This window comes from Theobroma cacao, chromosome 4 (genome assembly GCF_000208745.1).
Source record: "Theobroma cacao cultivar B97-61/B2 chromosome 4, Criollo_cocoa_genome_V2, whole genome shotgun sequence".
Taxonomy (NCBI): domain Eukaryota; kingdom Viridiplantae; phylum Streptophyta; class Magnoliopsida; order Malvales; family Malvaceae; genus Theobroma; species Theobroma cacao.
The window spans coordinates 6,409,666-6,424,445 of NC_030853.1; the positions used below are offsets into that span (position 1 = coordinate 6,409,666).

Sequence of the window (14,780 nt, forward strand, 5' to 3'; positions counted from 1 at the left end):
AAGTTTTATTCTATTTTAAATAACAAAAGGATTTATTTATTTCCTTCTTTCACTTTAAAACTTATTATTGTGCTTGATAAGTTGAGTCTTTTAATTGGTTTATTTATTAAAAATAAGCAATATATTGTATATCCAACACTTCTTTTGCATTAAGATTGCTCAATAATATTTAAATTTCTCTTCACCACACATTGAAATCATTCTATTTAGTGAGGCGAAACAAAGATCTAAATTTTTTGTACATGGAAAAAGTGGCAGCAGTTGAGAATGAATGACTTACCTCCAAGCTTCTTTTTTGGTTGTCTTAATAAAACAAAAAGTCAAAAAAGGTAAAAAAAGGTAAAAAAGCAAAATGATAAAAAAGATTAGATGGTTGGGAAGAAAAGACAAAAGAGCATGTGGTAAAAAGAGGAGGGAGAATTTAATTTGCGGAATAGAAAAGAAAAGCCGAAGGCCATGTGGTATTGGCTTACACGTGTGCATATGGTGATGTGGGGTTTTGTTCGCTGTCTCTCGCTGTCTCCCTCTGATTACTATTTACGATTTACATTACTCGACACGGATATCAAAGTAAGAAAATGTAAGCACAGATTCACTTACAAGGTAGTGGAGGTGGAGCCTTTGAGTCTCGAGTCTGGGCAGGGACAGACAACCCACAACGTTATATATATGGTATCTCAGCAATAAAGGAAAGAGAAGAGAAGAAAAGGAAGAAGCATTTATAGTAGCGTTTCATAAATGTCTGTCTGTGTCTCTCTGCAGAAATTGATAGACTGTGCGTTACAAAACGCAAAGTGGTGCTAGTTAAGGTTTCCTTGTGGGAAACCAACTGCCATTTATTTATCACTTCTTCTCTCATTCTCTGCTCTGCTCTGCTCTGCCTTGCCTTGCCTTAAAAAATAAATTAAAAGAAATGGGTGAAGGAGATTCCTTAGCATCACTACTTCCTTTTGACAGACACGTTGAACAGGTCCCCTCATTTGCACGCTCCTTGACTCCTTCTCTGCCTATATCTTCTTCGTTTTACTTCAGTCTTTACATGTCACGGCATTGTGTTTGTGTTTGATCATCATTCGTCCATGTTTCAGGCAATTTTGTCTATGAAGAAAGGCGCACATCTTTTGAAGTGTGGAAGAAGAGGGAAGCCTAAATTCTGTCCTTTCAGGCTTTCTACGGTGGGCAGATTTTCTGTCTGAATTCTGAATTATGTTGTCATCGTTTGCTTCTCAACTCTGCTTGGCTGCTGCTTTTTCTCTAACTAAAAAAACTTCTAAAATTTGACTGTCTGCCATGAGAAATTTGTCTCTCCTTGGCAAAGTGCTGCTTAAATTCTGAAACTCTTAGCAAAGTGATATTGCCCTCTTCCTTTTAGTTCCCCTCAGACTCTGCACAAACATTTATTGAAATACTTGAATTCTCTTGTTTGCTATCTAAACATTTAGACCAATTTTGTTGCCCTCTTCCTTTTAGTTGATTGTTGTGCAGCTGCACAGATGCAAGGCTGTTTTGCCTTAATTCTTTGGTGCTGTACTGGTTGACTTCCATCACTAGATACCAAATGAAATGGAAGAATCATTTATTTGCTCAGCTGCCATGAAACTCTTAACTAAAACATTTGGAGGTTCCTGGAAATAATACTATGAAGAGTGGAAGAAAATTGTATTTCTGAGAGAACATGGGTAATGCTTTTTGGATCGGGCCCTAGTTTTTTCTTTTATCTTTTGGATGAGGGGAGACTATTTGGTAACACTAGCAGAGAAGTAGTTTTGGTTGGTGTTGGCTACGGAAGATAGGAGGGGCTGGTGGAGTGGTGAGGGTGATACTGCTCTGGTCAATGGAATCACCACTGTGGGTATCACCTAGGGATGATGATGGCATTTATCTTATTTTTGTTCAACAAAATTTAATTTTTTTTATCCATAATAACTTATTCTCTGAATACTTGTTACTCTAGATTAATTATCACTGATTTAACTTTACTCGCCTTGTTTGACCAAGGAAAGCGGGCAAAAGAAGAATATTTAATTCAAACTGTGAATGAAGGAAGAGAACTTTAGAGATGGCATAACGGGATGCCACTGGCTATCAAAGTTTCTATCTTTATGTCCATCTTTTACTTCTGACATGACAGATAAAAGTTTCTGGACTTTGTAGGACACTTAACTCTTCTGAACTATCATATGGTGAACATCCCATTTACATATTGTGCTTTTCAAATTGCTTAACTTGGCCTATGCACATGCTGCTGACACTTGTATCTAAGATTTAAACTGTAATTTAGACTGCATCTCCTGTTTCTCCTTGTGGTTCTTAAAATTAATAATAGCATGCAGTTTTGGTTGTATTATCCTTTCTACTTTCTGCAACAGCTACAATCTAGCTCGGAACGATCATTGATCAATAGCCAAATTTGATTTGAATTTCAGGATGAAAAATATCTCATATGGTATTCAGGACAAGAGGAAAGGAAATTGAGATTGAGCTCTGTTATGAAGATTGTCACTGGACAGAAGACAGTATGTAATTCTTGCTTGTATTTAAATATGTAACTGTGTTTCTGGATGATGCTTTTATTTAAATGTTGGAGGTTTGACTTAATGCAGGTAAATTTTCAAAGGCAACTCCAACCAGACAGGGAGCAGCAGTCAATTTCACTTATTTATGCTAACGGTGAACGCTCCCTTGATTTGGTAAACTTGGTGTTCCTCTCGTATACGTTAATATTTTCTTCTTCACCCACTCCCTCAACTCTATACTCTTTCTTGGGATTTTTATTTTACAGCTGAATTTCCTTATCTATCTCTTTCATAGATATGCAAGGACAAAGCACAGGCTGATTCCTGGTTTGTAGGCTTGAGAGCTGTGATATCCAGATGTCACAATTGCAGATCAACTACCACTTTGAGGAGCCGTAGAGGGGCACAAAGTTGTATCAGCAGTCCAGCTGGTTTTATTCGAAGAAAACATAATCTAGGACTTGCAGAGGATACGAATCAGTTTTCTCAGGTTTCATATTCCTTAACTTCTATACTTTGTCACAAGAGATAGCTTTCTTTTTTTTCCGCCAAAAACTCTCATCAACATAATTTATTATGTTTAATTAAATCTTGAAGGTACGAAGCTTATGCGGAAGTCCTTCTCAGTCACTTTCTGAGAGATGTTTTTCTGATGGCTTATCATATTCTTCTGATAGCTTTTATTCATCAGAATCAAATTTGTCACAGATGCAAAATGTAATGGATACCTTAATGCCAACTTCTCCATATATTGAACCAGATAATCTGAAGCAGTGGGGAACCCATTATGCTGCTGTGGAGTTTCAAAAGAATATATCTCACAGGTTTAATGCACCTGTTCATTGCTCTATGCAGATAAAGAAGAATGAAATTCTAAAGGATGTCATGATCTGGGGTGAAGGGGTAGTTGGAGGAAATATTTGTGGTGCCAGCGATAGCTCTGGTATTCAGAATGGGTTAAAAACTGACACTTTGTTGCCTAAATTGCTAGAGTCTGCAACAATGTTGGATGTGCAGCGTATATCTCTAGGAGCAAGACATGCTGCTTTAGTTACGAAACAGGGTGAGGTCTTTTGCTGGGGTGATGGAAATGGTGGAAGGCTTGGGCACAAGATTAACATGGATATCAGCCATCCGAAGCTTGTTGAATCCCTCTCTGGTGTTGCTGTAAAAGCTGTTGCTTGTGGTGAGTACCAAACATGTGTGTTGACACAATCTGGTGAAGTATATACTTGGGGTGGTGACTTTCATGGCACTAATTTAGTGGGTGAGGTGAGAAATACAAGCCAGTGGTTGCCACATAAGATATCTGGCCCATTGGATGGTGTAAATGTGCTTAGTGTTTCTTGTGGTGAGTGGCATACAGCAATTGTTTCTAGCGCTGGGAAATTATTTACATATGGTGATGGAACTTTTGGGGTTCTCGGCCATGGCAATACACTAAGTTTGTTACAACCAAAAGAAGTTGAGTTTTTTAAGGATTTGTGGGTAAAATCTGTTTCGTGTGGACCATGGCACATGGCTGCTATTGCAGAAATCATGACTGATCGTAACAAGCTCAATGCAACTTGTCGAAAATTATACACATGGGGAGATGGTGATAAAGGCAGGTTAGGTCATGCGGATGGAGAGAGAAAGCTTTTACCAACATGTGTTGTGCAGCTTGTGGATTTTGATTTTCTGCAAGTTTCTTGTGGAAGAATGCTGACGGCTGCACTCACTAGTTTAGGTACGGTTTATACAATGGGAAGTGCAATACATGGACAACTAGGAAACCCACAAGCAAAGGATAAATCCATCACTGTTGTAGAAGGGAAGCTTAAACAAGAATTTGTCAGGGAGATTTCTTCAGGTTCCTATCATGTTGCTGTCTTGACATCAGCGGGAAGTGTTTATACTTGGGGGAGTGGTTCCAAGGGACAGTTAGGCTTAGGTGACATCGAAGATAGAAACATGCCAACTTTAGTTGAGTTGTTGAGCGACCAGCAGGTTGAAAGCATAGCTTGTGGGTCAAGCTTAACAGCAGCAATCTGTTTACACAAATCTATCACTATTAACGATCAGTCAGCTTGTACAGGATGCAAAATGACTTTTGGGTTTACGAGGAAGAAGCATAATTGTTACAATTGTGGTCTTCTGTTCTGTCATGCATGTAGTAGCAAGAAGATTGCAAATGCATCATTAGCACCTAATAAAAGCAAGCCTTCTCGTGTTTGTAATCCATGCTTTAATCATCTACAAAAGATCACAAATTCAAGCAAGCTTTTAAATTTTGCAAAGCGAACGACAAGGCAACCATTGACTCCTCAAAGAACTTTCCTTGATGAGAAAGATGCTAAGGAAGCGATCCCTACAAAGAGTCCATTACTGTCAGTAAAACATTCAACTTATGAAGAAAATCAGGATACTGAAAGGAAGACATCAAAGACCCAAAGTGAAAAGCAACAATATCTTGAACCTGCCTCTTATTTTTCTGTGGCAACACCACGATGGGGGCAAGTATCTTTCCCTGTTCTATTTGAAGCACCTCATAGTAAAAACTCTTCAGCAAGTTCTCCACTTTCCAGAAATAAGTTACCTTTAGTTGATCCAGATTCCTTGCAGAGAGCATCTCTGCAATCAAAATCTACTGTATGCAATTCCACAATTTGGGAGATAGATTTAGCCAAATCAAATAAGATGCTTAATGAAGAAGTTCAAAGGCTGAAAGCTGAGGTAGTTATTCTGTTTATTTATCTTTGGCCTATTAATTATTTAAACTGATTGTTGTACTTCTCTTGGGGCAAAAACACAAAGTGGCTAATATTGTTTTGCATCTGGTTTTGTTCTACCGAGTCTATTTTTTGCTGGACGTTAGGACCAATTTATCCACCTGAGATGAAATCATAATCCTTTATTTCTGAACATTTTTTATTTTGAAACATAACTCCTGGACCATTTTAATATGTTGTGAGTGAGTAGATTGATATCTTTTGCAGTATTGATACCTCAAAGTTCATGTATTGAAATTTTGTTATTGGTACATTATTGTTCCATATTAGGTAGTGTACTGTTGATAAGCTGTAACTTAATCCAACTCAAGAGAGTATTACTAATGCACTTTTTTGTCACTGTTCTGATTAGAGAATACGTTAAGGGTTTAATTGATGAGTCCGTTTGCATGCTCTATTTTCTATAAACACATAGCTCGCCACACTTTGAGGCCAACAGTATGTGCAACTAAAACTATATATGTGTTATGCTATCTCTTCTTGCCTGCTTTCTTCAGCAGGAAGAATAGTATGTAAGGTTTATGTATGTGTGTCTGTGTATATATATATATATATATATGCATCTGACTTCATGTGGTTCTTTTGTCTTCAAGACTACTGATTGGATGGTTTATTGTTTAATGCGTATAGCTTTTTTCTTATGTAGTCAGTTTTAGGTAAAATGCTATGGTTGTTCAATCATGTGATAGGCATGCTTTCTGTATACCACACTTGGATTTCTTCTTATCTAATAAATTCTCTTTCATGTCGAAGGCAAGAAGCCTTGAAATGCAATGCCAAATTGGAAGCCAAAAGATTCAAGAATGTCAGCGAAAAATTGAGCATGCTTGGTCTCTGGCAAAGGATGAAGCTGAAAAATGTAAAGCAGCAAAGGAATTTATAAAAGCTTTGGCATTAAGGGTAACTTGTCTAATTTTTCTTTTAAGGTTGTTATGAAAGGTTGTTGAACTGAATGTCATGTTGAAGTTGGTCTAAAGGTCGTTCAAAACTCTGTTATAAATGCATATTAATGGTAATTAACAAAACTTTCGTTTGAATTAGGGTCCAACAAGATTTAGGTAGCTGATATCCAGTTTAAAGAAAAAGAAAAATAAATTTTTATCAAGTTTGAGGATAAAGGACAGTGGTTTTGTATAGTATGGCCATGCAGAAGGTAGGGTTATGGATGCATTTCTGCGAAACAGAGAGGAAACTGATGTAGCAGAAATATCAAAAGAGGTCATGATAAACCAAAATCACGGTGACTGTAGTATTAGAATGGGATATTGATTCTAAAAAAACTGTTTTCATTTGATATGTATTTAGACCACGCCAATTGGGGGAATTAGTTTCATCTATCTGGCATCAATTAGTTTGGGCATTGAAGTTTTATTTTCATAGGACATATCGCGAGTTAAAGTAGTATTTTGTGTTTTACTCTTTGGTAAATGAACAAAAACTATGGCATTGTTTTTATTTTCTCTTGACCATAATCAAAAAGTATGTGTGTGTGTGGACTTTTTTCTGTATGGTATCTAAATGCTCAATGGGAATTTCTGAAATTGCTTCATAAAGGTGCTAAGGGATAAGCTCATTGTCTTAGGTTTGATGGTTTATGTGTTCTGCCCTGTGAATTTTACAGTAAGCAGGCTTTGATTTTAATATTGTTGTTGCAGCTTCATTCAATGTCAGAGAAATTTCCTGCTGGAAGAGAACAAAAAACTAAATCTGATGTTCATTTGTCTAGAATGATGCCTCTAAACACAGATAGCTCTAATCTTGAGGGTGTGCATCCTTTGTCGATTGCAGCAAATTTACCCCCTGAAGTTAAATTTTCAACAGAGAGACAAGTGGACAGTCTTTGTGGAACACCTATTGTGTTCTCAAATAAATTGAAGTCCATGCAAGCAAGAGATGGAGTTCATGAAAAGGATAGACCATTGCAGGATTCACATGTCACACAAATGGAAGCAGGGCAAAATGGAATTAAAGATTCCAAACTTGAATGGGTTGAACAATATGAACCTGGGGTGTATGTTACCTTTACAATTTTGGCAAGCGGGCAGAAGGGGCTAAAGCGTGTAAGGTTTAGGTAATTTTCTAATATCGTATTTATATTCCTTATGAGAAGTTCTTGAAGTTTTCAATTAAAACAGATTAAATCAAATTAGAATTATTCATCAAAACTGATAGATTCATATAACTCACTATGTAGATCAATAATATATAAAAGAACTAACTAGAAATCGTCCCTATAACAATTTAATTGTAGTTCATGAATATTGAAAATTGTCTTGGAATCTTTATTCAATGTACATAGTTGAATAAAGTACAATAGCTGCCTAAAATTCTTTGAGTTTTTGGATACATGATCTATATATTGAACAATTTTTATTCATCTATCAGTTTTGTTTTCATGAACTTACTCCAAGGAACTCCATCTAGGTCTTGTTTTTTAATTATCATCTAATTGGTGATTGATCTATATGCGACTATGCATATACATGGACACCAACACATTCATACATAGACTGGAAAGTACACACTTATGTATCTGCATGTAAAGGCATACATACAAATATAAATACATGCATAGGTAAAATGCATATAAGGTCCAAATAATTTGTCATGCCTTTGTATGTATATTTCCTTGTTTATTCCATCATCTTCCTTTGTCTTTGGATTTCCATATGGCACTTTTAATTGGTTGCATCATAATGGATTTTAGCCTAAACTATCTTAAAATGAGTGGTCATTTGTATGTTCTGCTGCATAGTCGGAAGCGATTCACAGAGAAGAAAGCAGAGCAATGGTGGGAGGACAATCAGCTTACAGTTTATCGAAAATATGGAATCGAAGGATACCTTAACTCAAACCAAAATCAGTCAAAGAGTTAACTTCTACCTAGCATGTGCAGATATGAGAGAGTGGTTGCTTGTGAGTTTTCATTAAAGATCTTTTGCTTGAACTTGGGTCATTCCGTGCGCTAGAAGCGCATGTTCAATATTATACCATGTATAGCTATTATGATTTTGTTTCTTTCTCTTTTGATAAATTAGTTTCATGTGGCTACATGCATTTCTATTGTATTGGCAATGGACGGTGGGGAAACATATTTATCATCTTCTGACTGCCTTTAAGGGTGTTTGGCATGGGTGGTATGGACGAGTGATAGGATCACCCCTTTTTGGTAAAAAGATTAGACGTGAACCTCCATCATCCCTTTCTTACAATATCACTCCTTGAAGGGGTCACCAAGCACCTCCCAAAAAACAAAAGATACATTGTATTGCTTCATTGTATTGACCAAGCACTTCCCAGTGATCCACTCTTTAAAACTGGTTTACATAGCTAATCCCAACACAAAGCCTTTTAGCCACAAGGAAGTTTTATCCTAGGATGCAAAGTTTTAAGGATTCTTCACTCAGTTTTATTAATGGAGTCTAGGAACTCAAAGAGATGATTAGATCCCTCGCAAGAGACCTAGCTCTCCATCTTTCCATAATAGAGATTACTTTGCAGGCACGGTATGAAATGGGAAGATGTTAGGCACAAAGCTTGGCTACTATCATCTAATTGTACTATTCAACACTAAAGTAGAGTAACCAGGAAAACTCTTGCACAATAACAATATATAGCGATTTATATCAAATTGTTTCAATATGTAACCATAGTCTGTCTTATCAAATAACCCTAATCATGCTCCTAAGTTTTAGTTAAGGTGATTAGATAACTTATGAGAGATGGTGAATTGGTATTCTTATGAGAATGAATAAAGATAGCAACATATGATGATTTTTAAAGTTTAAAATAAAGAAGTAATAAATTGAATGAGTTGAGAAGAGAAAGTTAAACCCAAGGTTTAAGCAAGGGCGGCTCAATATCTTTAATGGCCTAAAATACTTAAATATTTAAATGACATCATTTTTATTGAAATTAAAAAAAATTATCCTTAATTGGATATCATTAAAAACATATTTCGTTCATTGAAAATAGAAAAAATAATTAAAAATTATTAGCATTATAGGAATGAGAAGTGATAAAAAAAAAAAAGAGATTTATTAAGCACATAATAGAGAAAGTGAGAGAATATATAATTTTATTAATTATTTTGATCTTTACATAAGTGAGGAAGTGAGATAAATAATTGGGAATTGATAAGAGGTAAGAAATGAGAGAAAATAAATATTTAATAGAATTTAATTTAAAATATATTTTATTAATTATTTTAATTTTTATATATTTTTAATATAATTAATTATATTATATAAAATTATGGAAGTTATAAAATAATCTGTTCTACAAGGGCTTTGGTGGCTTTATGCTAGAGCCGACCCTCAGTTTAGATGTAACTTTTACAACATTAACTCAGACCCAGTTGATTTCTACCCAAATCTTACAAATTCTCTCAATGATTTCATTCCCCTCGATCTTACTATTTCAATGGTAGACTAAAAGAGTTTTTGCAGACTAAATACCTCATGGGTGTTTGCCAATTTAATAAAAAGAAAAAAACAAACAAATAAGATCAAATGCAAAAAAAAGATGAACAAATTGATTTGATGCAGTTACAATACTTCTTTTTATCTTCAGTAATATTAGAGGAAGTCCTTTTATACTTAGAAAGAGATTGGGATTGTTGGGGTGCATTAAATGAGAGAGATTCCTGGGTGCTTCAAACCTCCGATTGTTGTAGGCTGAAAAGGACCCAAGGAATCGATCTTGTAAGGGAGGGGATCAATCCCTACATGCTTGGCTGAAAAGAAAGTTGCTCCTATTTAAGAGGGGATCGAATTCGTATGAAAAGAATCGATGCCTTCATACTTCCCAACACTCTGGGACCGTTTTGTTTGAAGAGAGGATTGCTTCCGTCACCAATATTTGAAACTCCTGCTATTTACTCTGGAGAAAATTAAGTTGACTTCTGCTTGACCAATATTTGCTGCTTGAAAACTTGTATATTTTAAATAAGAATTTTAGCCTAAGGTATTGAGGCAATTGTTAGGGGATTTTTGGAGATAAAGAAAATAATTTGTATTAAGTCCAAGGATAAATATTTGTAATGCAAAAGGCATTAAAATTTTTATTGGAAAGCTAGATGCAATCAAGATTACAATCGCAGTGAAAATTTAAAACTTTTCCTATTAGCAAGATCAATATTTAATTATTTAATATAAAAAGATCTAACTAAGAGGAAGAAGATTGTCATACCTCAATAGCATGAATGTCGATATCACAAGGGAAATGAATCTTATGTATCGAAATCTTCATAACTTGTCACAAACTTCAAACTGTTCAATTATCCCCGTCTTTAATGGTGATTCATACAAATGCCAAGTGAAAAAACTGCAAGGTAAAGGGGGTTGCTTATGCCAACAATAACTAGCTTTAGCCAGGGTGGGAGGCTCTTGGTTTTCACACGTCTCAATGGATCATTGATAGCTCAAGAAAAAGAAGAGGAATAGAGTTTGTTGATATCCAAAAATAAGGAGGAAGTCGTTTGTCACATCCTAATTTTTGGAACATGAGCAACGCAAGGGTCTAATGGGCGAGACCCATTCAATCCAAGCAAGCTTTGGAAATAATAGACAAAATCAAATAATAGATTATAAAATCGTGGGACGTATCTCCATGTATGCATATATATAATTTTAGAATCCAAGTGCACTGTCTCATGCTCAATATTGTCACGACCCGTTTCTAGGGCCATGATCGACGCAAGGGCTTATATGGGTATAGCCCACTAGACCCAAATAAGCCTTACACATCTTAGACATATATGTATGCCATATATGTCACATGAGTGGGTGTTCATGTACACCATTCCACTCATTTAATACAATACAAGAAATACACATATAAACATGTTTTCATTTATCATTATTCACATATCCACACTATCATAGTTCGACACACTTTTTGTGATCATTAACAATCATAGTCTCATAACCAATAACATCATAATCATTTGCACACTTTTAGTGCTCAACATGGGTATCACATAACATGCGTAAATGAACATACTTATTCTTAATTTTATTTACGTAACATATGTCTTAACATAATATAGGAATTACGCATAAAGGCTCAAGCGGACACCACAACGAAGTGTAACTAACACTAGAGGCTCGAAAGAAAGTTCTATCAAACCTACCAAAGCATAAGCTATGAGATTCCTCCATGATGTGGTAAGCCAAGCAAGCTATTGATTTCAAACAAAACGAGTACATCTTTCGTGTGTGAGTTATAAAATTCAGTGAGCAGACACAGAAATGGGACAAGCCAAAGGGATGAGCTTTTACATAAACTGCAATCTTGATATAAACATGAATTTATAAATAATCATTTATTTTCATCCCAATCTTTGAACTAATGTTGTTTCCAAATTCATTCAAGTAACTCTAGTTGAAATCAAAGTCATTTATGAGTTTTCAATTGAAAAGAGAAGTAAAAAATAAGTGAAAAGCCACTAAAAAGGTGTATACAGGCTATTCTATAGCATAGGTATCGATACTTCCTTAAGAGGTCTCGATACTTTTCATTTAGTATGCTCTCTGTACACCAAGTATTGATACTTCTTGGAGAAGTACAACTTTTACAAAATGCCTCTTGGACATTCTGTTTGCTAAGTATCACTACTTCATTCATGACGTATCGATACGTCATTTAATAAACCCAAAATTTGGAAAATTTCTAGCATATACAAGTCACATTTATCATAATATCCTACTTACTCATTGTACTACACCATATTTGTCATGACCCATTTTTAGGGGCTTAGGACCAACGCAAGGACTTATATGCATATGACTTACTAAGCCCAAGCAAGCCTTTCAATCAATATATTAGTGGGCTAGTCATCCACAACATTCATCACATAAACATTCAATGAAAATAAATTCATATAAGCATAGGCACCATCACACAATTATGGAACTTCTCAACATAAAGTGTGGAAAACGCTTTCTTTCATCAACATCATTTGTATATCTAATATTTCATATCAACATTTATTTGCACCCATATGGGCTCTCAAGCCTTCATCATTCATATTTGTATAAATTCATACAACTATAGTGCCAACCGTTGGCTTCACAGTCAAAACATATCCAAGTATATATAACCAGAAACGTAAAGACTAACTCGATAACGGAACATGACTCGGACCTCTAGGTTGCAAGTGGATGCTAGAACACCTACAAAGAAGGAACGAATCACGTCTCCATGACACAAGCTGCTATATATCTCTACTCACTGATTTGCCAAAAAAAAAAATAGGAAACTAACATGTGAGTCACAAAGACTTTGTGAGTGAATAAGGGAAGGGGACAAGCCAAAGGGAAGAGTTTTTGAAATCATCCATGCTTTGCAAAAACAACATAAGTTTCATAAACATCATCATAGTTCCTTTCAAATATTCAATAACATCAGCTCAAAACATTTCCCATGAATGCAATTAAAATCCATGATATATAAACAATTTGATAAAACAGTTATAATTCCAAATACAAAATATTTGCAAAGAGAAAACAATAGAGTTCACATCACGGATACCGACACCTTCACCTTGGTAATGATATCCTTCTTGTACACAACCTAATTATCGGGCATTGTCTTTCACATTGAGATCTAGAAGTACTATTCTAGTCTTCATACACATTAGTTCTATAATATCCATTCTAAACATGAACACATAATTTGATCAATTAATCACATCCTCATTCCATCCAAGTGCAATGTCATCGAAGTCATTTATACATATTTATCACAATATTATATTCTTTACGAAATAAAGAATCAACTCATATCATTGCCTATATTAGGAGAATTATTATGTTTGCCCTAACTCACAACTATATTGGTGCATGGTATCCTTGCCCCCACATTTGGCTATAATAGCATGTGGTATTCTTACTCCCCACATCTGGCTATATTATTGTGTGGTATTCTTACCCCCCACACTTAGCTGCATTTATGTGTGGTATGCTTACCCCTCACATTTGGTTATACAAAGTTGATGCTTTTATAACACAATAGTAGTTCACATATCATTTCAAAATAAATTGAGTACCTTAAGTTACATCATATCATTCCTTTCATAGATTTTGTGGTGGCCATCTATACATCCACACATAAAATCCTTAAATGGTGGAGACTTACCATCCACTTTTACGTTCTATATTCGTGGACATTCTAACATCCACTTTCACTTTTTCATAAAGGTGACTCTAATCATCCACACTAGCACATACATCTTTTTGGGCTTCTAACATTTCAAAATAAAATTTATTTGGGGTGGATGTCTATTTATTCACCTAGGCATCTATCTAGCCATGAACCAATCATGCTTCATACATCCATTTTATGAGTTTTTGATTGAAAACATTTGTTATGGCTTGTCCCCCCTTATTGAAAACTAGTATGTAGTAGAGATATGGCATAATATCCAAAAAAAAAGCCCTTAAATTATTTAAAAAAATTCAAATAAGCCCTTATACTTTTATTGCATCCAATCAAACCTTTATACTTTTATTTTGAATCAAGTAAGTCTTTATAACTAATGATTGACTTAGTTAAAATACCATTTGTCATTTTATGTCACATGACACTGACATGACATGCTAACATATCATAATTGATGATGATGTGGCATGTTGACATGTCATAATTGATGATGACATAGTATACTAATTTGGTATGATAACATGACCATATGGCATTTTTCAACCTCTACATCAATACCATGTTATTGCCATATGGATAAAAAATGACAAGTGACATTTTGAATAATGGTAATTTATCAATCATTAGTCATAAGAGCTTATTTGACTCAAAATAAAAGTGTAAAGGCTTGATTGAAGGTAATAAAAGAATAAGAGCTTATTTAAATTTCTTAAACATTTTAGGGGCTTATTTGAGAATTATGCTAGAGATATTTACTAATATAATTGGTTTGAAAACTTCACTAAAAAAGCATGTGCTTAAACATTTAGATTTATCGATGTCAATATAACATTCAAATCATGCAAGTCAACCAAGTCGATAAATCATGTTTTGCTTTACTGCATAAAATACTTTAAAGAGATGTATCCACTTACCTTGACAAAAGAACTTTTATAAACCTCACTTTATCAAACTTTGCTTGTATTACGATCCTCAAGCTCAACAAATCCTAACATGATAAATTCTAACATAAGTTTGAAAATTTTTTAACAAACCCACTTATTCGAAACTAGCTGAGCAAGCCTATATTCTTCGTTTTAAGCCAATAATCCATAAAACTTCAAACACAAAGCATTTATTGTACAACCTTAAACTCCTTACCTCAATAACTTCTTTGGAAAGCAAAACCCCTAAAAATCTTCAGCTTAATGGAGGTTTAAAAGCTAAAATTCGTATAAAAGTGAAAGATAAGTTATACCCATGGGTTTTAAGCTCAAAATGGTTAGATCTTGCTAAAAAAATCGATATCGAGGGCTTAATCATTACTAGATATGGACTTGGTGGCTGTAGG

The 14,780-nt window shown here is 34.8% G+C and overlaps 1 protein-coding gene across 2 annotated transcripts; it reads left to right on the forward strand.

Moving 5' to 3' along the window:
* On the forward strand, positions 714-8,406 carry LOC18601275. Of its 2 annotated transcripts, none has more exons than XM_018120419.1 (9): positions 714-970; positions 1,089-1,175; positions 2,427-2,516; positions 2,604-2,690; positions 2,812-3,006; positions 3,114-5,231; positions 6,041-6,187; positions 6,943-7,358; positions 8,043-8,406. In XM_018120419.1, the coding sequence occupies exons 1-9, from the start codon at positions 914-916 to the stop codon at positions 8,161-8,163; spliced, it is 3,318 nt and encodes a 1,105-aa protein (XP_017975908.1). In that variant the 5' UTR covers positions 714-913; the 3' UTR covers positions 8,164-8,406. The 2 variants fall into 2 exon arrangements, with proteins under 2 accessions (XP_017975908.1, XP_017975909.1); XM_018120420.1 differs by having other exon boundaries at positions 3,372-5,231.

What these genes read in the sequence shown, in the direction of transcription:
- LOC18601275 (XM_018120419.1), top strand. Translation starts at nt 914, where the DNA reads ATGGGTGAAGGAGATTCCTTAGCATCACTACTTCCTTTTGACAGACAC. An exon ending in GTGAACGCTCCCTTGATTTG is followed by an intron (nt 2,691 to 2,811) that starts GTAAACTTGGTG and finishes TCTCTTTCATAG; the next exon opens with ATATGCAAGGACAAAGCACA. An exon ending in CTAAAGCGTGTAAGGTTTAG is followed by an intron (nt 7,359 to 8,042) that starts GTAATTTTCTAA and finishes TCTGCTGCATAG; the next exon opens with TCGGAAGCGATTCACAGAGA.